The sequence below is a fragment of the Stegostoma tigrinum genome, chromosome 9, assembly GCF_030684315.1.
Source record: "Stegostoma tigrinum isolate sSteTig4 chromosome 9, sSteTig4.hap1, whole genome shotgun sequence".
In the NCBI taxonomy this organism is placed as follows: Eukaryota; Metazoa; Chordata; class Chondrichthyes; order Orectolobiformes; family Stegostomatidae; genus Stegostoma; species Stegostoma tigrinum.
The window spans coordinates 11,141,727-11,165,641 of NC_081362.1; the positions used below are offsets into that span (position 1 = coordinate 11,141,727).

Here is a 23,915-nt window from a genome sequence, read left to right on the forward strand (position 1 = left end):
CTCAACATTTTTCCTTAGTGCCTTGTGCAAAGTAGGATTTGACACATTTTACCATTAACCGAGCAGATGGCGAAACTACGATCATCTACACTGGTCACTCACTGACAGGGAGGCTTCCTGAAGCTGGCAGCATACCTCTTGTGGATGCTTTGACCCTTGGCCTTCAGGATTTTGGTGACTGTTTTGAGACAACGTTAGAAGGCAGCTTCTGGGAGCCTCAAAATCTGGGTCTGCTGGGTCCAGCTGAGAGTGTCAGTTTCACCCTCCAGCCATTCAGTTGGCACTCAGAACAGGAGGACATGCCTAGAGTCTGTCTTTGAGATGCCATCCTCTCTACTGTTTGATGGCAGTGCTTTTAACTCTTCCAGTTTGTTCCTTCAGATACCTGACTGTGCAAGTGTCAAAGGACAGGAACTTGAATGGTTAATGGCGCCCGCTACAGAATCCTCTGGCAATGCAAAAGCTTTCAGGCAAAGACTGAAGAGAGAAGGTTTAGTCAATATATTTGAGCTTCTGTGGTAAGTGGTGATGTAACTGTGCCTTCAGCAGTCATAGGGTCATACAGCACGGAAGCAGACCCCTCCGCCCAACCAGTCCATGCCGATCATAATCCCAAGCTAAACCAGTCCCACCTGCCTGCATTTGGCCCATACTCCTCCAAACATTTCTTATCCATGTGTCTATCTAAGTGTCTTTTAAACATTGTAACTGCATTGTTCCAGCATTCACCACTCCCTCTGGAAGTTCATTCCACACACGAACCACTCTGCGTAAAACATTGCCTACCCCCAGCTCTGGTCGCCCAGTTGTAGGAAGGATATTATCAAGCTGGAGAGGGTTCAGAAGAGGTTTACCAGAATGTTACCAAGTATGGAAGGTTTGAGTTATAAATAAAGGCTGGATATGCTGGGGTGATTTTTTCCACTGGAGCTTAGAGTGTTGAGAGGCAAGACTAGGGGGCACATTTTTAAGGAGAGAGAAAAGAGATTTAAAAAGGACATGAGGGACAATTTTTTTATGCAGAGGGTGGTCCACATGTGGAATGAACTTCCTGAGGAAGGGTTGGATGTGGATACAATTACAACATTTAAAAGACATTTGGATAAGTGCATGAATAGGAAAGGTTTGGAGGAATATGGACCGGGAGCAGGCAGGTGGGACAAGTTTACTTTGGTGTTATGTTCATCATGGACTGGTTGGACCAAAGGGTCAGTTTCTGAGCTATATGGCTCCAAGACTCATATCTTTTTCAAATATTTCTCCTCTCACCTTCAAGATATGCCCCCTAGCCTTGAAATCCTCCATCCTCAGGAAAAGGCGCCTGTCATTCACCTTTACCTATATCCCTCATTATTTTATAAACCACTCATCAGCCCATTGACCCAATTGATTAATATATGTACTAGCACTCTCTCAGAGGTTGGAACCCAGACAGCTCAAAACATGCTTATTCCTGTATGGCAAGGAAGGATTGAACTTGAAATACCTGGAATGCCTTGCCATCATGTCAATAAACCTGGACTGAAAGGAAAGCAGAAGTGTGCTCTGAGTTTGCAGATTTAAAGAACACATACTGTAAAGTATTGACAGCAGTGGAGACACCCAATTAAATTGTTTTCTTCAGAGTAATCTGAAGAGCCACAAGGCAACATTGAACAATCACATGGAAAGGTTGAACCACAAGACAAGAATCCTTCGATGTTTTTAGGAGTACAATGATTCGAAGTGAAATAGGTGAACACCCCCCTGAAAAGAGGTAAACTCAGAAGTGGCAGAGTGTCTGCACCCAATCATCAATCCCTACCCATCTTCAAAGTTTCTGTCAAAGATGTGATACATGCACTTAGGTGGGAAAGTGCAGCTCCACAGGTGCAAAACGGCCTCAGGTCTCCATTTGAATCAGCTCTAACCCTAGATCAGTACTGTTTTATACTCAGTGCTGAACAGATCATAATGTGGAGGTGCCGGTGTTGGGCTGGGGTGGACAAGGTCAAAAATCATATGACACCAGGTTATAATGCACAGGTTTAAGTGAACACACAAACTTTTGAAGTATTGCCCTTTCCTCAGGTGTAAGGAGAGAAGTACCAAGATGCAGAATTTATATGTAAAAAATCAAAGGATTATACAATTGATTCAAATGTATTTAATACCCTACGTTAGCTGGCTGACTCCCTCCTGTTAAATCTTGAATCAGTTAGAAAGGAATTGCAGGTTTCAAATGATTAATATTCAACTCTCTGAATTTTTCATGTTAATGTCCTGAGATAACCTAAGGTTTTATCAATGAATACAAGAGGTGACATCTCAGGTCAGACAATGCCTTTTGGTGTCAGGCTTTGTTTAGAAACTATCTGTGTTTTAACGTGGAGTCAGACTGGTTTTATTTCCAAAGCAGGAATCTAGAAAATGCCCCACTGACTGACTGCATCCACAAATTGTGTGCTTTTTGAACAAAATAGAGTGTATCTGCAATTACAAATCTGCAAATGCAAATTCACCCCATAGATTTATGTTTGTGTGTGTGTGTGTGTGTGTGTGTGTGTGTGTGTGTGAGAGAGAGAGAGAAAGTGTGTGTATTTGTCTGTGTGAATATGTGTGTGTGTGCGCATGCGCATGTGTGTGTGAGAGAGTGTGTGTGTGAGAGTATAGTGTAGTGGGGTCACCTGTACTGCGAAATGAACCCAAGATCATGAATAGGTGAAGTGCAGATGTGTGCTCGGCAGATTTTCAGTCAGCCCTAGCAGTGTTCAATGCTTATCTTAGTCTGAAGGACCTCTTAATGAATGCACCCACTCCAAACGAGTAGCCAGCAGCTTTGTTACAGACGGCTGAAGACTTAAATAAGGCAGCTATATTTTGTAATGCTGCAATATTGAGGGTTGAGCTTATACGCATATGTAAGGGCATGGTCTCTGTTTCCTAAAGTCCAAATAGATTGTAGTGATTGGATCCAGGTGGATCTCATTGTCAATGAAGTCCTTGATTGGGTTTGTTAACGTGGGCCATATCTGACCTCTATAAACAAAGGATTTAGAATCTCCTCAGTCCACACCACTGGTTCGAGCTGCCTAACCATTGCCAGTGTACTGTTCACAGGTGGATAAAGGATGACTTGGTGGTGGGATACCAGTCTCTGAGCAGCTATTTCAATGATGGAGCAAGGAATCTAATGGATAAAGCAAAACTGGGTGCAAAATACAAAGCCGTGATGCAGCTTGACACAAATTTTGAACCCATAAGTTGGCTACAACCAAATGGCATTTACCTCTGCAACAGGAAACCTGTCAAAAATGAGGACAATGCAGGGGGCGCCACTGTATCATGCTGGTGTTGCGGCACAGGGAAACATCCCAAGTGCCAAGATTGTCCAGGAGGGGATGTGTCTGTGATTCAGCCCACTTCAGCAGTACAGCAATACAATCTGTTAAAAGTAAAGCAAAGAGAATCCAGCAAATTGAGCATAAAAGAAGTGGAAATTACAGATTTTCTCAGTCATTGGCGCCGCAATAGAAGATAGAAGGGTGGTATGTTGACTTACTGGTTAGCACAGCTGCCTCATAACATTAGGGACCCAGGTTCGGTTACACCCTTCGGTGACTGTCTATGTGGAGTTTGCACATTCTCCCTGTGTCTGCGTGGGATTCTTTTCACAGTCCAAAGATGTGCAGGTTAGGGGGATTGGTCATGGGAAATGTAGGGTTACAGGGGTTGGGTGGGATGATGTCTGAAGACTTGATGGACCCAATGGCCTGCTTCAACATGGTAGGGATCCTATGATAATGATCTGAACTACGGTCAATAATTCTGAAAGTGAAGAATTTCAATGCCGCCTTTATTCTTGATTTAGGAGTAACCATTACTGCGTTTCCCAACACTTTAGAATGGCTGGGAATTGTACACATTTGACCAATAAAAATCAGGGTTCAGTGTCTGGGTGATCACACCCTTTCCATTAAAGATCATTTTGAAGCAATACTTCGCAACAATGGCAAATTTGTTAAGTAGTTCATTTGATTCTCACCAAATCAGCCCAAATCCTTGAAGAGTTGACAAGTACGTGTCAAACTTGCCCTTCTGGATTGGTTATCAAATGTTCCCAGCCAGGTAAAACTCGCTCTGTGCCAAGGTAATGACTGCCTTGTGGGGCATGAGATATTGCCCCAGACTCTTCAGCAACATAAACTTTCATCCACAGAAGACAATCTACGGAGATCTCCCACAGTTTTCTCCACTTATTGAACTTGCATGCCAAGAAAACTGAAAACATCTCATGGAGAAATTTCGTAGCTTTTCGAACAGTTTGATCAGCTTCCTGAACCTACTCCAGTTGTGTCAAAATATACTATCACACTCCTGACTTATGTCTTGGTGGACATGGCTTTGGGAAGATAGGAGGTGGATTTCTCACCAAACGATTCACAGTCTCTGATCTGCTCTTGTACACACAGTATTGACAATGCCTAGTCCAAATTCAGTTTCTAGTCAAAGGTAACCCACTGGTTAGTTTTGGCCCGAGGTATGGAAGGATAAAAATAAAATGCATTTTATCCAATGCAAGTTTTATTCTGAAAACAGCAAAAGCTGGCGATCACAGTGGGTCAAACAGCATCCGTGGAGATAGGGCAAGCTAACGTTTCCAGTCCAGGTGATTCTTCATCAGAGCTGAAATGAAGTGTAGAGGGGAAAAACATTTATATTATAGTTGTTATGGGCGGGGGTGTGTGGTGGTGATGGATGTAGAGTGCTGTTGGAGAAAAGATTTGATAGTTCAAAGTTAGGGATCAGAATGTGAGAATGGCAGACCAGTTGTATATCTAACTGCCAGACTTGAAGAAGAAAGCAGTCCCAATAGCATGCCAGGAGGGGCGAGAGGACATGGTGACAGAGAATGTAACAAGTAAAACTAAAAGAAAGAGAAGAAATGGGAGTCAGTTCACAATTTGAAGGTGTTGAACTCAATATTTAGTCCAGAAGGCTGTAAAGTGCCTAGTCTGAAAATGAGATGTTGTTCCTCCGGTTTGTGCTGTGATTTGCTGGAACCAGGACAGATATATGGGTGTGCAAGCAGGATGCTGTTTTAAAAGGACCGGCTTTGGGGAGATCAGGAGTCATGCTTGTGCACAGACTGGAGGTGTTCTGCAAAGTGGTCACCCAGTCTGTGTTTGATTTCTCCAATGTAGAGTAGCCCACGTTGGGTGTACTGAATACAATACACAAGATTGGAGGTGGTACAGGTGAAATGCAGCTTCATCAGAAAGACTGTTTATGCCCTTGAGTGGTAAGCAGGGAGGAAATGAATGGGCAGCTGTTGCATCTTCACCACCATGGTTACATGGGAAGACGGATTGGGGTTAGTGGTCAATAAATGGACTAGGGCGTGCCGGAGGGAACAATCCCCGTGAAATGCAGACAGGCGGAGTGAGGGGAACGTGTGTTTGGTGTCAGTGTTCTGCTGGAGTTGTCTGAAATGGCAGAGAATGATCGTTTAAATACGGAGGCTGGTGGGAGGAAGACAAGGGGGACCGACTCATCCTGTTGTGAGTTTTGGGAAGAAGGAAGGGTGGAAGCATGGGTGACAGTCCCTGTTGACCACTATGAGTGGGAAACCACGGTTATGGACAATGCAACCATTATTTTTCAAACGTTGCTACCGGCTGGAACAGTAATCTTAACATCTATCTGCCCCTGTGCTGCACAAACTGACTACAATCCCGAACCCGTGGGTGCTTGGAGCGAAGGGTGGCTGGCGGGGTGAGGGCGGCCCTCTGGGACTTGTAGTTATCGCTCCACCGGTCGGTCGACAGAAATACTGGAGGCTGCGGTGGAAGAGGACTACAATGACCAGCATGCTTCGCGTGCCGACTGGCCCCAGTGGAGGGGGCGCGGCCTTCGATCAGCTGATGAGGCCCAGGACTCAAGCACTGCACTGGCTTGTCAGTGGGTTGCAGGCGGGCTAAAGAGCGCTCTCTATCTCTAGGCTAAGTGGGGGAAGAGAGAGGAAAAAAAAGCTTGTAGCATCTGCAAAGCTCGACGAAGGCTTGACTCTGCATTAGCAATAAATTACATATTGCATTGAAAAAAAAAATCCAGAGGCTCAAAATTAAAACAAAATCAATAACATGGACAATTCTGGCAAAGAGAAAGAAGCCATGCAACTGATGGCTGATGCAGAGAAGAAGGTGAAATCATCGCATTCCTTTCTTGGAGGTTTGTTTGGGTAAGAGCAGCATCAGTTTAGTTTTGAGTCGTGTTTTTTTTCAGGAGGTGGGATAGCCCTTCTAGCAGACAGGCTTGGGGTTAATACATACCGACTACTGCGAAGTCAAGTCCATTGGTCATGCATTTTTAAATAAAAATTCTATCAAATATTCCAGTTTTTTTTTCATATGTACTGCATCTCTATTTTGAAACATTCCGCGGATGGAGTCTACTTTGGAAATACTGCAGTGCTTGCTAGCTGCCATTTTTTTTAACCTCCAGTGGAGGAGAGAGGGATAATTTCAGATCATGTTTTGCTTGAAACGAAGGGATTTGAGGGGATTGGTGGTATTTCTCCTTTTCGACAATCTGCGGTGTCAGTATCGCGTGGGAAGTTATATAATCATCCATTGGGAATTAAACGTCTCCTTTGTGTGTGTGTTGGGGGCGGGGGACGGTGCGGTGTGGGTGGGAATTATAATTTAATTCCGTCTGCAAAATTGGTACAAAGGCGAGCTGCAGAAGATGTATGCGTCAAGGTTACGGTAGCTGTCCAGTCTCCAGTGCTGGCTCTAACTGTTACTATGTGTGGGATTTCATTGCATAACGTTACACCGTCGCCTCTCGGTACGCTCCTGGATTTGGGATTCATTTTGCACGTTGTATGGATGCTGATCAGGAGTGGTCGCATATAAAAGTCTCTGAAAAGTTCCCAAGTGGTTATGGTTTTAAGGAAATGAATTTACTGCTATAAAGACTCATTATTTCAACTGAGGGCAGGTAATTGAAATGTAATCTGTTATATCAACATTTTGAATGCAATAATATTATTTGGAAATTAGGGTAAAATAAATGGTGTTACTGAAGTGTTATTTATCCACACTGTTCCTATTGGGTGTACACATGTGAAACATAACACTTAACAGCCTATTTGACATTAAAGAAAATTTGGCTAAAAGAGTCCATTTTCTGTCAGAAATTGCTGGAAAAGCTCAGCAGGTCTGGCAGCACCTGTGAAGAGAAAGCGGGGGGTTAACATTTCAGGTCAAATGACCCATCCTCAGAACCGTTTTGTCTGTCTCCGCTTCCTTGCAGTAATGTCCCCTTGAATCATTGAAGTGGTCATTGTTTATGTGAACTATGTAGATGAGCACCAACCTGCTATTTGACCTGAGTGGCCATCACAGCCTATCCCAATGCTGTATTCACCAAATAGCTACACGCATCCACCACCCCAAACACACACTCCAGTGAGATAGGAATTGTGGGTACACTGGACAATGATTAGCAGCAGCTACACTGATAAACCATTTTCCCCCTTTAACCTAATTTTAGTGCTGCCACATTTGGCTCAGCAGATATCATGAACTCAAACAAAGACCAAGTTCTGAACTTTAGACTTTCATGATTGTAAGTTCCAGCTACTTGTTGGATTTACTTACTCAGATAATGGGAAATTCCTGGAGGTCATTTAGACATATTACACCACATTGTTTTTGGTTCTAAATGTGAGCAACACAACATTTTCTTGCAAGTACATGATTTTCAAAATTTAAAATAGCATTGAAACTAAAAGGTTGATTATGTAATAGCAAAGAGCTATTGTATAAAGTGATGTGAGACATTGGCAGCACTGGCTAAATTCTCTATATAAATCTCTTTGCCAAGATTTATTATTTCTTTTAACCACACTTTCAAAATTTTTACTATTACAAGATGTTAGTCTATACATTTGATTTTAATGAACTGATAGTATTTTGCTAAAATTAAAAAAAGTGCTGATTTTACTAACTTTGTCATTTATAATGGTTATTTTCTCATATGGAACATAACACAGGCAGGAGTGGGGTATAAGAGCCCTTCAAACCTGCTCTTCTGTTCAGTAACTAGTTGGCTATTGTTTGACCTTAAGTTCACTTTTTTTTATCCTTTCGCTTATCCCCTGATTTCCATTGAACGAATATCTATGAAACTTAGCCTTCAATGCAATGAATGAGCATCCAGAACCCTCTGAGGCAGAGAATTTAAGAGATTAATGTTGCCATCTCAATTGTAACTAGCTACCTCCATCATTCTCCAACTGACACTGTGGCCCTTACTCCTGAACTCTCCAGAATAGGAAATGGGGTCTCAGCATCTTCACTGTTGATCGCTCGCTCTCGCTCACTCTTTCTCCTCTCTCTCTCTTTCTTTCCCCTCGCGCTCTCTCTCGCTCTCTCTATTTCGCGCGATCTCTCTCGCTATCTCTCTCTCCACCCCCCCATCTCTCTTTCTCCCCTCTCTCTCTTTCTCTCCCCCCCCTCTATCTCTCTTTCTCTCCCCCCCCTCTATCTCTCTTTCTCTCCCCCCCTCTATCTCTCTTTCTCTCCCCCCCTCTATCTCTCTTTCTCTCCCCCCCTCTATCTCTCTTTCTCTCCCCCCCTCTATCTCTCTTTCTCTCCCCCCCTCTATCTCTCTTTCTCTCCCCCCCTCTATCTCTCTTTCTCTCCCCCCCTCTATCTCTCTTTCTCTCCCCCCCTCTATCTCTCTTTCTCTCCCCCCCTCTATCTCTCTTTCTCTCCCCCCCTCTATCTCTCTTTCTCTCCCCCCCTCTATCTCTCTTTCTCTCCCCCCCTCTATCTCTCTTTCTCTCCCCCCCTCTATCTCTCTTTCTCTCCCCCCCTCTATCTCTCTTTCTCTCCCCCCCTCTATCTCTCTTTCTCTCCCCCCCTCTATCTCTCTTTCTCTCCCCCCCTCTATCTCTCTTTCTCTCCCCCCCTCTATCTCTCTTTCTCTCCCCCCCTCTATCTCTCTTTCTCTCCCCCCCTCTATCTCTCTTTCTCTCCCCCCCTCTATCTCTCTTTCTCTCCCCCCCTCTATCTCTCTTTCTCTCCCCCCCTCTATCTCTCTTTCTCTCCCCCCCTCTATCTCTCTTTCTCTCCCCCCCTCTATCTCTCTTTCTCTCCCCCCCTCTATCTCTCTTTCTCTCCCCCCCTCTATCTCTCTTTCTCTCCCCCCCTCTATCTCTCTTTCTCTCCCCCCCTCTATCTCTCTTTCTCTCCCCCCCTCTATCTCTCTTTCTCTCCCCCCCTCTATCTCTCTTTCTCTCCCCCCCTCTATCTCTCTTTCTCTCCCCCCCTCTATCTCTCTTTCTCTCCCCCCCTCTATCTCTCTTTCTCTCCCCCCCTCTATCTCTCTTTCTCTCCCCCCCTCTATCTCTCTTTCTCTCCCCCCCTCTATCTCTCTTTCTCTCCCCCCCTCTATCTCTCTTTCTCTCCCCCCCTCTATCTCTCTTTCTCTCCCCCCCTCTATCTCTCTTTCTCTCCCCCCCTCTATCTCTCTTTCTCTCCCCCCCTCTATCTCTCTTTCTCTCCCCCCCTCTATCTCTCTTTCTCTCCCCCCCTCTATCTCTCTTTCTCTCCCCCCCTCTATCTCTCTTTCTCTCCCCCCCTCTATCTCTCTTTCTCTCCCCCCCTCTATCTCTCTTTCTCTCCCCCCCTCTATCTCTCTTTCTCTCCCCCCCTCTATCTCTCTTTCTCTCCCCCCCTCTATCTCTCTTTCTCTCCCCCCCTCTATCTCTCTTTCTCTCCCCCCCTCTATCTCTCTTTCTCTCCCCCCCTCTATCTCTCTTTCTCTCCCCCCCTCTATCTCTCTCTCTCTCCCCCCCTCTATCTCTCTCTCTCTCCCCCCCTCTATCTCTCTCTCTCTCCCCCCCTCTATCTCTCTCTCTCTCCCCCCCTCTATCTCTCTCTCTCTCCCCCCCTCTATCTCTCTCTCTCTCCCCCCCTCTATCTCTCTCTCTCTCCCCCCCTCTATCTCTCTCTCTCTCCCCCCCTCTATCTCTCTCTCTCTCCCCCCCTCTATCTCTCTCTCTCTCCCCCCCTCTATCTCTCTCTCTCTCCCCCCCTCTATCTCTCTCTCTCTCCCCCCTCCCCCCCTCTATCTCTCTCTCTCTCCCCCCTCCCCCCCTCTATCTCTCTCTCTCTCCCCCCTCCCCCCCTCTCTCTCTCTCTTCCCCCCCACTCTATCTTTCTGAATCAAATCTCAGCCCACCAAACTCCAGACGGTGCAGGCCAGTTCGACTGACCGCTCATATACAACAACCCTTTCAGCCTAGGAATTGATCCAGTGAACATTCATTGTGCTCCCTCTGCGAGGAAACTATATATCTTTCCCGAACTGTGTCGAGCCTAGAAAAAGTAAACTGTTCCTTTTGATTCTGGGAGTGCCCAAGCTTATTGTTTTCATAGACCGCTCAATATTGTGAAACCTTACTGTCACGTGCAAAATTCAAATCTGTGTTTCCATTCACTTACATTTACCATAAACACTTAACATTTTTTTAAAAAAAATGCCTTGATCTTCTGATTCCATCTTGGTGTAAATTTAAGTCCCTAAACGCCTGAAATTTGAATAGGTTAAGTTAATGATAAAGAACTGTAAGTACAGAGAGTAATGACATTCCTGAATTTTGTGAGCTGCAGTTTGAACACCCTGTCTCTAATCTATACAGTACCTGCATAGCCTTGAGGTACCAATAATAATATACCAATTAAACAGGGACCACTAACGCCTCTATCACTTGAGTCTTGAAGCGCGCTTTATTTATGTATAAAATCTCAACCCTGACTTTGCTTGGGCTTTATTCTTCAGGCATATATCAGTAAACATTGACACCTATCGAGTAGCACTGTAGAAATGGTTGACGAAAACAAAGACAAGTTTGCTGATCATCTTTTGGGGAGCACACAGTGTTGAACATTGAAGAGTTCCCATTCACACTTCAATGCAATAGTGATTGCAGTTAGATCAAATGTAGCTATTTTCATTGGTCATGTGGGATTGATAGAAGTAAGCTAAGGTGCAGTGACACTGGGAAACACACTTAGTTGTGTTTGTCTCTAATTGGATCGTCCTGCAAAGGTACTATGTGGGTACAGCAAGTTATAAAAATGGTTAATGGCATGCTATTCTTTATTATGAGAGGAATTGAAAAATAAAAGTAAGGATGTAATATTTTACTTATACAGGGCATCAGTGAGATCACGTCAGTGTGTGCAGTTTTGGTCTTATTATTCATGGAAGGCTGTAATTACATTAGAGGCAGTTCGGAGGAGATGGAAATGAGGGAAGATTGAACCTTCTAGGATTTTAGCCACTGGAGTTTAAAAGAGGGAGGGGTGATTTGCTGATTGAAGTGTGTAAGTTTCAAAATGACCTCAAAAGGGTGGATGTGTAGGGACGTTTCCACTTGCAGGTGAGTCATGAACTACAGAGTCATAGTTATACAGCTTGGAAACAGACCCTTCGGTCTAGCCAGTCCATGCCGACCATAATCCCGAACTAAACTAGCCTCACCTGCCTGCGCTTTGCCTATACCGCTCCAAACATTTCTTATTTATGTACTTGTCTAAATGTCTTTTAAGCATCGTAATTGTATCCACATCTACCGCTTCCTCTGGAAGTTCAATCCACATACGAACCACTCTGTCTTTTTTTAAAAATTGCCCCTTACGTCCTCTTTAAATTTTTTGCTTCTCAACTTAAAAATAAGCCCCCTAGTCTTGAAAGTCCCCACCCTAGATACTATTTCCTCACTCACTCTATCTGTACCCCTCAAGATTTTATAAACCATTATAAGGTAAGCCCTCCATCTCCTATGGTCCAGTGAAAAAAGTCCCAGTCTATCCATCCACCCCCTATAACTCAAACTGTCCATACCCAGTAAAATCCTGGTAAATCTCTTCTGAACCCTCTCCAGCTTAATAAAATCCTTTCTGTAACAGGAAGACTAAAACTGGAAAGTGTAATTTGTTTTAAAGTCAGAGGTCACCCGATTTAGAACAAGAGGTGTGAAGAACTTTGGAACTCTCTGCCTCAAATAGTGGAGGTGGAGGTCTCTGAATATTTTAAGATAACAAAGTGTGGAGCTGGATGAACACAGCAGGCCAAGCAGCATCTCTGGAGCAAAAAAGTTGACGTTTTTGGCTGAGACCCTTCATCAGCGAGGGGGATGGGGAGAGGGTTCTGGAATAAATAGGGAGAGAGGGGGAGGCGGACCGAAGATGGAGAGAAAAGAAGATAGGTGGAGAGGAGAGTATAGGTGGGGAGGTAGGGAGGGGATAGGTCAGTCCAGGGAAGACAGACAGGTCAAGGAGGTGGGATGAGGTTAGGAGGTAGGAGATGGAGGTGTGGCTTGAGATGGGAGGAAGGGATGTGTGAGAGGAAGAACAGGTTAGGGAGGCAGAGACAGGATGGGCTGGTTTTGGGATGCAATCGGGGGAGGGAAGATTTTGAAGCATGTGAGGCCCACATTGATACCATTGGGCATCAGGATTCCCAAGAGGAATATGAGTTGCTGTTCCTGCAACCTTCGGGTGGCATCATTGTGGTACTGCAGGAGGCCCAGGATGGACATGTCATCTGAAGAATGGGAGGGGGAGTTAAAATGGTTCATGACTGGGAGGTGCAGTTGTTTGTTGCGAACCGAGCGAAGGTGTTCTGAAAAGCGGTCCCCAAGCGTCCGCTTGGTTTCCCCAATATAGAGGAAGCCACACCGGCTACAATGGATACAGTATACCACATTGGCGGATGTGCAGGTGAACCTCTGCTTAATATGGAAAGTCATCTTGGGGCCTGGGATGGCGGTGTGGGGGCAAGTGTAGCACTTCCTGCGGTTGCAGGGGAAGGTGCCGGTTGTGGTGGGGTTGGAGGGGAGTGTGGAGCGGACAAGGGAGTCACGGAGAGAGTGGTCTCTCCGGAAAGCAGCAAGGGTGGGGATGGAAAAATGTCTTGGGTGGTGGGGTCGGATTGTAGATGGCGGAAGTGTTGGAGGATGATGCATTGTATCCGGAGGTTGGTGGGGTGGTGTGTGAGAACGAGGGGGATCCTCTTTGTTGTGGCGGGGGCAGGGTGTGAGGGATGTGTTGCGGGAAATGCTGGAGACGCGGTCAAGGGCGTTCTCGACCACTGCAGGCGGAAAGTTGCGATCCTTGAAGAACTTGGACATCTGGGATGTGCGGGAGTGGAATGCCTCATCGTGGGGGCAGAGGCGGAAGAATTGGGAATAGGGGATGGAATTTTTGCAGGAGGGTGGGTGGGAGGAGGTGTATTCTAGGTAGCTGTGGAGTCGGTGGGCTTCAAATGGGCATCAGTAACTAGCTGGTTGCCTGAGATGAAGACTGAGAGGTCCAGGAAGGTGAGGGATGTGTTGGAGATGTCCCAGGTGAACTTGAGGTTGGGGTGGAAGGTGTTGGTGAAGTGGATGAACATCAGCTTTTGTGCTCCCGAGATGCTGCTTGGCCTGCTGTGTTCATCCAGCTGTACACTTTGTTATCTTGGAATCTCCAGCATCTGCAGTTCCCATTATCTCTGATACAATTTTTACCTCACTGCGAAGCCTCTTCCAGGGATGCCTAACCTGAAGAAGTTACCATCCTCCCTCCGGACCAACCTCAGGGAATCTCTCTCCCACTGCAACTCTCTTGCAATCCGCACCTCCATCTCCTACCTACTAACCTCATCCCACCTCCTTGACTTGTCCGTCTTCCCTGGACTGACCTATCCCCTCCCTACCTCCCCACCTATACTCTCCTCTCCACCTATCTTCTTTCCTCTATCCATCTTCAGTCCGCCTCCCCTCTCCGTATTTATTCCAGTTCCCTCTCCCCATCCCCCTCTCTGATGAAGGGTCTAGGCCCGAAACGTCAGCTTTTGTGCTCCTGAGATGCTGCTTGGCCTGCTGTGTTCATCCAGCTCCACACTTTGTTATCTTGGATTCTCCAGCATCTGCAGTTCCAATTATCACTGAATATTTTAAGACAGGTTTGTTCGATTCTTGTTAGGACACAATCAAAGGTTATTAGGAGCAGATGGGAGTGCGGAATTTGAAACGCAAACAGACCAGCCGTGATCTTATTGAATCAAGCAACAGCTGTGGTGCTGACTGGTCTGCTACAGCTCATGTTTGGTATGCCATACAAATGCATCTCCAACACTGACTGGGCCGAAATTTGGTAATTCTGGGGGCAAGACTAAACACCTCAGGTGAGAAAGTTGAACAGGATAATAAATGCTTTGTCGTGCATTATATCTTTTAACCTTCTATTTCTTAACAGAGGAAATGCAAGAGTAGAAGAGGCGTGTGAAATGTTTGCCAGAGCTGCAAACATGTTCAAGATGGCTAAAAACTGGAGTGGTGAGTTACATGTTTAAATCTGGATTACTGTTTATTGGGTGATTGCTTTCTCAATGTTGCTATTAAAAATGTTAAAAGCAAATGTGATAATCATGCTTAAACAACTAGGGTCAGCATATGATGTTCGAAGGGAATGGGATTTTTACCTGTTAAGAAGGGTTGAACTGTAAGGGCCTCATAATTCATAGTTGAAGTTACCATTGGTGAAGTTGCATTTAAAATCGGTGCCTCCATTCCATTTCTGAGGCTTCACCGTATTTCTACAGTCTTGTCAAATAATCGTTGGAGAAATCTTTATGATCCACATTTTGCCTCCACTAACATTAGCCCTTAGCATTTTGTAGTGCAGCTGTAATTGATAGATCTGGTGTAAGACAGGGGCAAGGTTTGATTATCTGGAATGAAAATTCTCCACAGTTTGCACATTTTGGGCGACGTGTTTGTGTATGTGACAAGGGGATGTGTACTTTGCTGTCTTCCTCCACATCTGCTGCAGTGACAGACTGACTCTGGTTTATCTCACTGTACCACTGGCTTCCTGTCAAAAGTAAATGATGTTGCAGTCAAGCATGTGTGACTGTTGAGGGATGCTGGGAACCAGAACCAGAAACAGAAATTGCTGGGAAAACTCAGCAGGTCTGGCAGCATATGTAGAGAGAAAGCAGAGTTAATGTTTCAGGTATAGTGACTGTTTTTGAATGTGTGGCCGCTGATCCATACAGTATAGAAACAAGCCATTCAGCCCACCAAGACCTTCCAAAGAACATCCAGCCCAAATACGAACCACTACTCTATGCCCATAATCCTGCATTAATCCACCTAGCCTGCACATCCCTGGACACTGTGGGGCAACTTAACTTGGGCAGTCCACCTAACCTGCACATCTTTGGAGTGTGGCAGGAAACCGGAGCGCAGAAACTGAGAAGGTGTAGCTTGAAACACCCAGAGGAAGCCCACGCAGACACGGAGAATGTGAAAACTCCACACAGAGAGTTGCCCGAGAGTGGAATCGAGCCAGTGTCATTGTGCTGCCTGGATATGATATTTCTGGTACTGCTTGCCAATTTCACAAATTAGAATGCACGTCACAGATTTCATTTCTGTTTGCTAGTTGCTTATTTCTATAAGTAATATTGATTTCGAAGCATGAAAGGAAAGAGCTTTAAATATTCTTTTAAATGATATATCTGTAAACAACCTCTCTTACAAACATCATCCATTTGCAAGGTAAATTTAACATCAAACAAGCATGCACGGCACTTAGGATCTTCTAAATAGGTGGAAGAGCAGATTTATAAAGTACACAGATTACCTAGGAGTTCAGCAGAAAAATAAATCTGCAGTTGGAAGGATGTGAAATAAACCACCAAATAGATGAAAGGAGATTAGAGGATTAACTGTGACGTTTGCAGTAATCACACAGCAATGAAACGGTGAACTGTTTTGAGAGTTTGAAAGGCAATTCAGATTTTAACTAGCAGTGTTAATTATTCAAATATGTCTTCCCTTTTAAATGTCAGCTTATTGTGCTTAGAGGTGTTTTGACCAGCTCTGACTACATGTAAACCCAGTCCATCATGTTGGAAATCAGCCAAGAATTTGCATTCTTGGGAATAATATTAAGTAGCCTTAGTGTGTGGAATGTCATATTGTATAAATTAAGCTAAAACACAGGCAATGACTGAGACTTTCCGTAAAAATGCGATTGTAAAATATAATCATCTGCCACTTGCCGGCAGAGAGGAAGTGAAACTCGACTTGAAGCTCAAAATTGCCTCTTGGATTTTAACACTAATTTGCATAATCTATTTGTAAGATTTATCTTATTGAAAATAATTGCTACTCCATCTCGATTTATCTTTAATATTGTACCTTCCAGCTTGTGAATTTATAGGTGTTATGTTTGTACCTACATGCGCTCAAGCTGACATGAGGTTTGTTGACTTGCTCGCTGAGCTGGCTTGTTTTTGTTCAGATGTTTTGTCACTATGCTAGGTAACATCATCAGTGGAGCCTCCGAAGAAACAATGTTATTTTACTGTACTTGGAATTTATACTGCCAGGTCTGCGATACTGAGTAGTGTCATTTCTGGTTTTGATCTGTTAGGTTTATATAATAGGGTCTAATTCTATATGATTTGATGTATGGGTGGAGAACCATGTTTCTAGGAATCCCCTTGTGTGTCTGTGTTTGACTGGACAGTATAAATTCCAAATAGAGTAGAATAACATCACTTCATTGGAGGCTTCACTAATGATGTCATCCAGCATAGTGACAAAACATCTGAACAGAAACAAGCCAGTTTGGCGAGCAAGCCAACAACCTCATCCACAACCCAAGTGACAGATTTTTGCCATTTTATTTAATACTGGAGCTAACAGCTCAACTTTTAACTTGAAATACAGTTTGCAATTCCGATGGATTACCGTGTAATGTGATAGTGTGCGATGTTGAAAAACAAACATGGGTTTCTCCATTTAGCTTCAGCATTTAATTTTCTTAACTGTTCTTGTTATTTGAATTTTGCTTCCTTCCTCCACCCAAATAAATTCAAAGAATCCCTACAGTGTGGAAGCAGGCCATTCAGCCCACTGAGTCTACGCTAACCCTCCCAAGAGCATCCCACCCAGACCCGTTCTCTCCCTGCCCCCCCCCCCACCCTATCACTGTACCCCCACACTTTCCATGGGTACCCCAGTTAGCCTGCACATCCCTGAACACTATGGGCAATTTAGCATGGCCAATCTACCTAACCTGCACATCATTGGACTGTGGGAGGAAACCGGGGCACCCAGAGGGAACTCATGCAGAGACAGGGAGAGTGTGCAAACTCCACACAGACAGTCTGAACCTGAGTCCCTGGTGCTGTGAGGCTGCAGTGCTAACCACTGAGCCACCGTGCTGCCCCACGGAGAGGCTAAACTCTAAATATTGGGGATGCTTCAAGATTTGAAATAAAATTGGAAAATGTGGGAAGTATTCAGCAGGTTTGCGGAAATTGTGGGCGATGGGTGTGGATGGGATGCTCCAAGAGGCAGTGTGGACTTGTTGGGCCGAAGGGCCTGTTTCCACACTGAAGGGAATCTAATCTTAAAAAGAGAAAAACAGTAACATTTCAGATTGTTGAACTTTTGGCAGAACTGCTGACAAAAGTCATTAATGAGGAATGTTAGTTCTAAATGTTGTTCCTTTCTCCTTTTTGGACTGAGTAGATTTACTTTTATCTGGAGATATCTCCTCTTTCTGATATCTCTACATAGCCCTGCAATGATCCATCTGTTGCACACAAATGTGAAATGAGAGAGGTTGATCAGATTAGTCCAGTGTCACCTCTCAAGTAAATGGACATGAGTTGCTTTCTTTAGCGTAAGCACATTGTGAAAACCAAATTATCTTTCTTTTCTGTATTCTGGGCTGAGTTAGAATAAGGACTGTTAATACCAAGGAACTGATAGAGGAATCACTGCCCTGTTGAAAAAAAAATTGCCGTTGAAGTTAATTCTAAGTCGTGTTTACAGTGTTGCAGTGTTCAAGGCTGTTTGTGAATGGGCCAATGACAAGGCAGTGTATCCAGTAAGATTCAGCCAGCAACAGGTTGCTGATTGGTTTGCTGAGTTGTGACCAATTGTGAATGCCAAAGGCATGATGAGAACTATCTGATTGGTTCTTGGACAGAGGACCAGCTTGTGGGTGTAAATGATGAGAGCAGGAGTTTTCCTCTTCTCCAAAGAGAGCTCAGTCAGCCTCTTTCCCCCACTACAAACCCCTGGTTCCACTCCACCTTCCCACAATAACCTCCTACCTGCATCCACCTATCTCCATATTTCTTTCTCCTCCATCTTTTTCACCAGTTTTTTTTTGGGTATATCTATATCTGTCTGAATATGTATGTAGGGAAGGATAGAGTCTTAAACTAGTCGAGTTACATATTGACAGTTCATAGTTTTATCTGTAGTCAGAATCTCTTTATCTATAGTAAATATTAGAGTCATAGTCATACAGCACAGAAATAGACCCTTCTGTCCAACCAGTCCATGTCGAACATAATCCCATATCCCTCCAAACTTTTCTTGTTCATATACTTACCTAAATGTAACTGTACTTGCATTTATCACTTCCTCTGGAAGTTCATTCCACACATGAATCACTTCTTTATAAAAAATGCCCCACATGTCTTATTTAAATCTTTCTCCTCTCACCTTAAAAAATATGCTCCCTAGTCTTGAAATCCCCCACTGAAGGGAAAAGACACCTGCCTTGCACCTTATGTATACCCCTCATGATTTTATAAACCTCTATTACTCTATAGGATCACCCCATAAAATCCTCAGCCCCAGTGAAAATAGCCTCTCCTGTTAAGCAGCTCTTGTTCACTATAGGAACCTGGTCTGTGTTTTTTGTTATCTTGAGTTTAACCAGCAGGTAAATTGGGGTCTCTTGCACAACATTCTTAACTTTGTGATGACTCCATGAGTAGTGACTTCTAGTGCCCCACTGAGGCGTGACACTGTGTCAAACTCTGCTGAAATTGATTTGGATTTTATTCAGACTAGAGTTTCTTGCGCTGAAACATGCACCTAAAATGGCAGAAAGATTTCTAGTACAGCTCTCCATTCCTGCTCTTGCAATGTGCGGGTGTTCAAGATTGTGCTGCTGGTTTTTAGAAAGCAGTGTTTTAAAATTTAATTTTTCCCAGCACATTCGCCGACTTTATCTACTCAGAGGCGCTTGCAAATGTGGGTTCTGAAACCTGTGCTTGCAGGAGTCTCAACCCTGAGTGTTATTGTGATCAGCTCTCTCAACTATTAGATCAATTACATGATTAGATGGGTCTCTGTTTTTTTGAAAATAAAACAAAAAGGGGCCAAGTTTTAAATAGGTTCTAATAGATTCTGGTTCATTTTGCCTAATACATTTCATACCAATGTATAAAATTTGATGTATCTTCAAAAACTTTGACTGTCTGGTGCCAAAAGGTTAAGTTGTAGAGATGTCTAGCATGGAAACATACCCTTTGGTCCAACTTGTTCATGCTGATGAGATATCCTAAATCAATGTAGCACGGTTTGCCAGCATTTGTTTCATATCCCTCTAAACCCTTACTATTCATAAACCCATCCAGATGACTTCTAAACGTTGTAATTGTACCAGTCTCCACCACTTTCTGTGGCAGCTCATTCCATACGCACACCACCCTTTGCATGAAAAGGCTAACGTTCAGGTCCCTTTTTAAATCTTTCCCCTCTCACCTTAAAACTATGCCCTCTAGTTTTGGACTCCCCTACCCCTGGGAAAAAAATCTTAGTTATTCACCTTATCCATGCCCCCCATGATTTATAAGCCTCTATAAGGTCACCCCTCAGCCTCTGATGCTCCAGGGAAAATAGCCCCAGTCTATTCAACCTCTTCCTATAGCTCAAATCTTCCAGTCCTGGCAACATCCTTGTAAATCTTTTCTGAACCCTGTCAAGTTTAACAGGGAGGGAGACCAGAATTGAATGCAGTATTCTAAAAGTGACCCAACCAATGTCCTATCTAGCCATATTTTGTTTTTGTTACGCATCAAAATGAATCAGAACCACAGTGAGGTGTCTTGGGCCTACCATTGCAACCGCATTAATGGTCAATGTTGAGATACCCAGTGTTGTAATAAACTGGATTGTAGATAACCTTTGTTTGAGACATTGATTACATTTGGTTACAGTACAGTGTGTTTTGAACATTGTTATGCAGAACCCCATCCCTTTGCAGAAAAATCAGGGGCAAGGATAAAAACAGAATGTGCTGGAGAAACTCAGCAGGTCTGACGGCATCTGTGGGGAGAGAAACAGAGTTCACGTTTTAAATCTGAGATACCAAGGCATAGAGCTGGATGAACATAGCAGGCTAAGCAGCACCAGAGGAGCAGGAAAGCTGCAGTTTCGGGTCTGGACCCTTCTTCAGAAATCATTTTGAATCTGATGTGTTGCTGCTTCAGAACTGAGACGAGCACGGAAATGAGAAAGAACAGTTTAATTTGGGCTATTGACATTCATCTCATGACCCTGAGTACTTCTCAGTATTCAGTTTTGATTTTGAGCATCTGCTAATGTCACTAATCTCAAGGATTTAGGACTAATTAAATATCGAGGTTTTTCCTGACATAAATTGGATTCTCATCAATTCCCATTTATGCCATTCTGTTCTACTTGCAAATTTAACTTTGTAGTAGTAATCTGGATTCACCATATCAATATCTTTTTTTAATATTTTATATACTTTTATGACCCTTTCCCACAGCCACAAAATCCCCTTTCTAAGTTATCTTCCTTCTAGACTGCAAGCCTTAAAGTTTCCCTACTCTTTGCTCTTTCCACTCCATTATCTGTTTCACTTATTAAAAAGCAAACCTTTACAACATTTATATAAAGGAGGTGAGGTGAGAATGGTTGCTCTTCGCATGAAGGTACCATTTGACCAAGTGGGGCATCAGTGAGCCCTGGCAAAGCAGAGGTTGATGGGAGTCAGAGGAAGAAATCTTGCCACTGATTGCCAGCACAAAGGAGGAACACCATCACCTGCAGGCTCCTCTCCAATCCACCTATCACCTTGATCTGGAACTGACCCCACCGCCATTCCATCACCGTCAATGGCTCACAACCTTTTATTCCCTTCCTAACATCACTGTGGCTGTACCTATGCCACATTGACCTTAGTGGTTGAGGGTGACAGCTTGGCACAGCCTGATGAAGGACAATTAGCATTAGTTAATAAATATTGGCCTTGCTGGATACGCTCCGGTCTCAGGAATAAATTTTAAAGGCATATCTATATGTTGTGGCCCACAGCTGAATATAATGTTTATAATTGTCATCTGAGCCATAAAGTTTTGATTCTGAGCATGATTTCTTAAAGTCTCTAATCTAGATTTCTGATTTTACACTGTTAAATCTCTGATAGCCAAGAAACAGGGAACTAGTTACCAATCTTTCATGTAAATAAATGTGTACTAAATGGATTGAGAGAGTACAACACTGCAAAAGTCTGGCCCCTGTAACTAACACTGCGTTCCACAAGCCTAACTTCATATGTGCTCCAAGTACCTACTCCAACAGTGCCTTCTACTTCTACAATCTTCAACTTCATTGTAAAATTAACATAATATTAACTAAGCATCTTAGTAAGTGGTGTACGCATTGAGAGTGACATGCCAACCATTACTCCCAGATTCCTCTTATCTTTTCCTGGGTCAATTTGCTGTGTACTTGTGATTAAAATTTTTCTTCTTATTTTAAATGTGTTGTATTTCACAATGCTCCATTTCATCTGTCTTTTGTCTTTCCAGTTGCAAAATCTAAACAAATTTATTTTGGAAGTCTTTCATTGTGTTTTCTTATTGCTACTGTTTTCCCAAACTTTTATCCTCATTTCCTCTGCATATTTCTGATTCAATTGCTATAAGTCTGAAATCAAGTTTTGTACAAAATCTAGGATTGCTGCAGATTACATATTATTATTATTACTGTCATATTCTGCTATTCTAAGATCAAAAGGATAGTGTGTACTGTTGAGTTTTGCAATTTATTACATTATCAGTTGGTTTCCTCCCATTTTGATATATTAGCGTAATGGAATTTTGGTAATGGATCAGAAGTTGCAGTGTAGAATGATGCCCCTTGGTCCTTGTACTGTACTGGTACCAGTTCTTTGAAAGAGTTGTCCAATTTCATCCCACATCCTAAATTTTCTTATGCATCGTCGTGCAAGCAAGTCCTCTAGTAGTGCATTGTCCAACTGCCCTTTCATAAACTGAACTGGGATCTGATCCCACCATCCTTTCATGAAATACCTTTGTGTGAGTGTAGGGGAAAACTTTTTAATTTCTCTGTAGTTTTTTTATTGTCAATTATAAGCGGAGTCCCTTACGTTGTGGTTCAGTTAATCACGGAATTCCCTTCACAAACAAAAACAGAAATTGCTGGAAAAACTCACCAGGTCTAGCAGCATCTGTGGAGAGAAATGAAAATTAACATTTCGGGTTGAGTGACCCTTCCTCAACTAAAATCGCTGACAGTCTGGGGAAGTCTCATTGCTTAAAGGTAAACCTTTATTTTAACCTTAATTTTGCTAATGAAAATTTGAGAATAGAGGCATTTTAAAAAATAAATTAAAGCAGTCCAACCATAACATCCCATACTTTTGACCTTCACCATCTGCAATACAATTGACTTCCACTGCACTTTAGATCTACAACTTGTGGTTACCAACACACTTAGCAGAGGAAGCACATTCTTCCAACTTGCTCAAGAAGACCCCTAATGATTTTGAGTGGTGCTATTGGGTCTCTCCTTAACCTTCTCTGGATTTGAATCTATTTTTTTCATTTGCTCTATTTGGTGACTGTATCTCTTTGCAGTTGCTAATGAACTTCACAGTCATTTCTCTCTTGGGGCACTCTTGCTCACTTTCTCATGTAATCTCTAGCACAATGCCTTATCGATCAGTAATATTACCTGTAAATATGGACTTCAATTTATACTCTATCTAGCTGTATTTTGTGCCAGTCACTCGTTGTTTAAAGTCTGGTTTATCTTTTGAAGATCTGATAAGGCAAGGAGTAATTAAGATTTAATTCCTTCTCTCCAGTCTTTGTCATAGTGTGTGCCTTTGAGCAATATTGTTTGTAACATGTATCTTTTTGAAAATGGTCTTCGCTGTGCTTAAGGGATTGAGGATAGTTTAAAATGTAATAGAGTCTTTGAAAATGGGAAATGGCGATGCCACCAACATTTAGCGAGGGTCTGTTCAGTTCATTTTGTGCTGAGGTATCCTCAGCAACATTTTCAAGGATGGGCCAAAATTAATTGGGATGTGTCAGGGTTTCCAAGATTTCAAACTTGTTGAAATATTATTAACGATGGAGGCAGCTTTAGTCCGTGGTCATGTAGAAGGCGAAGATAGGTGTATGCCATTCAACACCTCGAGCCTGCTCCAGCAGTCAATATGAATGTGGCTGGTCGTTGAGTTCAGTAACCTAATCTTGCTCTTATCCCTGTATTCCTTGATCCCTTTAGCCACAAGAGTTTGATTTACCTCCTTCATGATAACACAAAATGCTTTGGCCTCAACCACTTTGTGGTAGTGAATTCCACAGGCTCACCACTCACTGGATGAAGTCTCGCCTTATCGTAGTCATAAAATGTTTACTGTTCACCCTTTATCCTTAACCAATAAACCCTGGTCCTGGACTCCCACACCATTGGGCACATCCATCTTTCATCTAATCTGTCTAGTCCTGTTAGAGTTCTTTATAGGTTTTTGTAAGGTCTCCCTTCTAAACTCCAGTGAGTGAGTGAGGGAGGTACTGGGTTGGTTATTAAGTATGTATGGTTTTCTATCGTTGACCACTCCCTGAGAGGACAGCATGTAATCACACTTATTGTCACACTTGCTTTCTTCCTTTACTCCTTTCACTGCGAATTTTTCACACTATTTTCTTCTCCTTTTCACCTAAAAATATTGGCTTGGTTTCAAGGGTGCTATTAGCAGGACACCAAT

At 43.3% G+C, this 23,915-nt stretch overlaps 1 protein-coding gene across 2 annotated transcripts in view; it reads left to right on the forward strand.

Annotated features, from left to right (window-relative positions):
* Positions 1-5,893: 5,893 nt before the first annotated feature.
* The window catches only part of napbb (N-ethylmaleimide-sensitive factor attachment protein, beta b), a 32,880-nt gene continuing 14,858 nt past the window's right edge, over positions 5,894-23,915 (forward strand). The window contains exons 1-2 of one of the 2 annotated variants that reach the window (XM_048536586.2): positions 5,894-6,220; positions 14,298-14,377. In XM_048536586.2, coding sequence (XP_048392543.1) covers positions 6,123-6,220; positions 14,298-14,377 — 178 coding nt within the window. In that variant the 5' untranslated portion in view covers positions 5,894-6,122. Of the gene's footprint in view, positions 6,221-6,731; positions 6,982-14,297; positions 14,378-23,915 lie in introns of those variants that run through there. The other variant, XM_048536588.2, reaches the window with a different exon arrangement.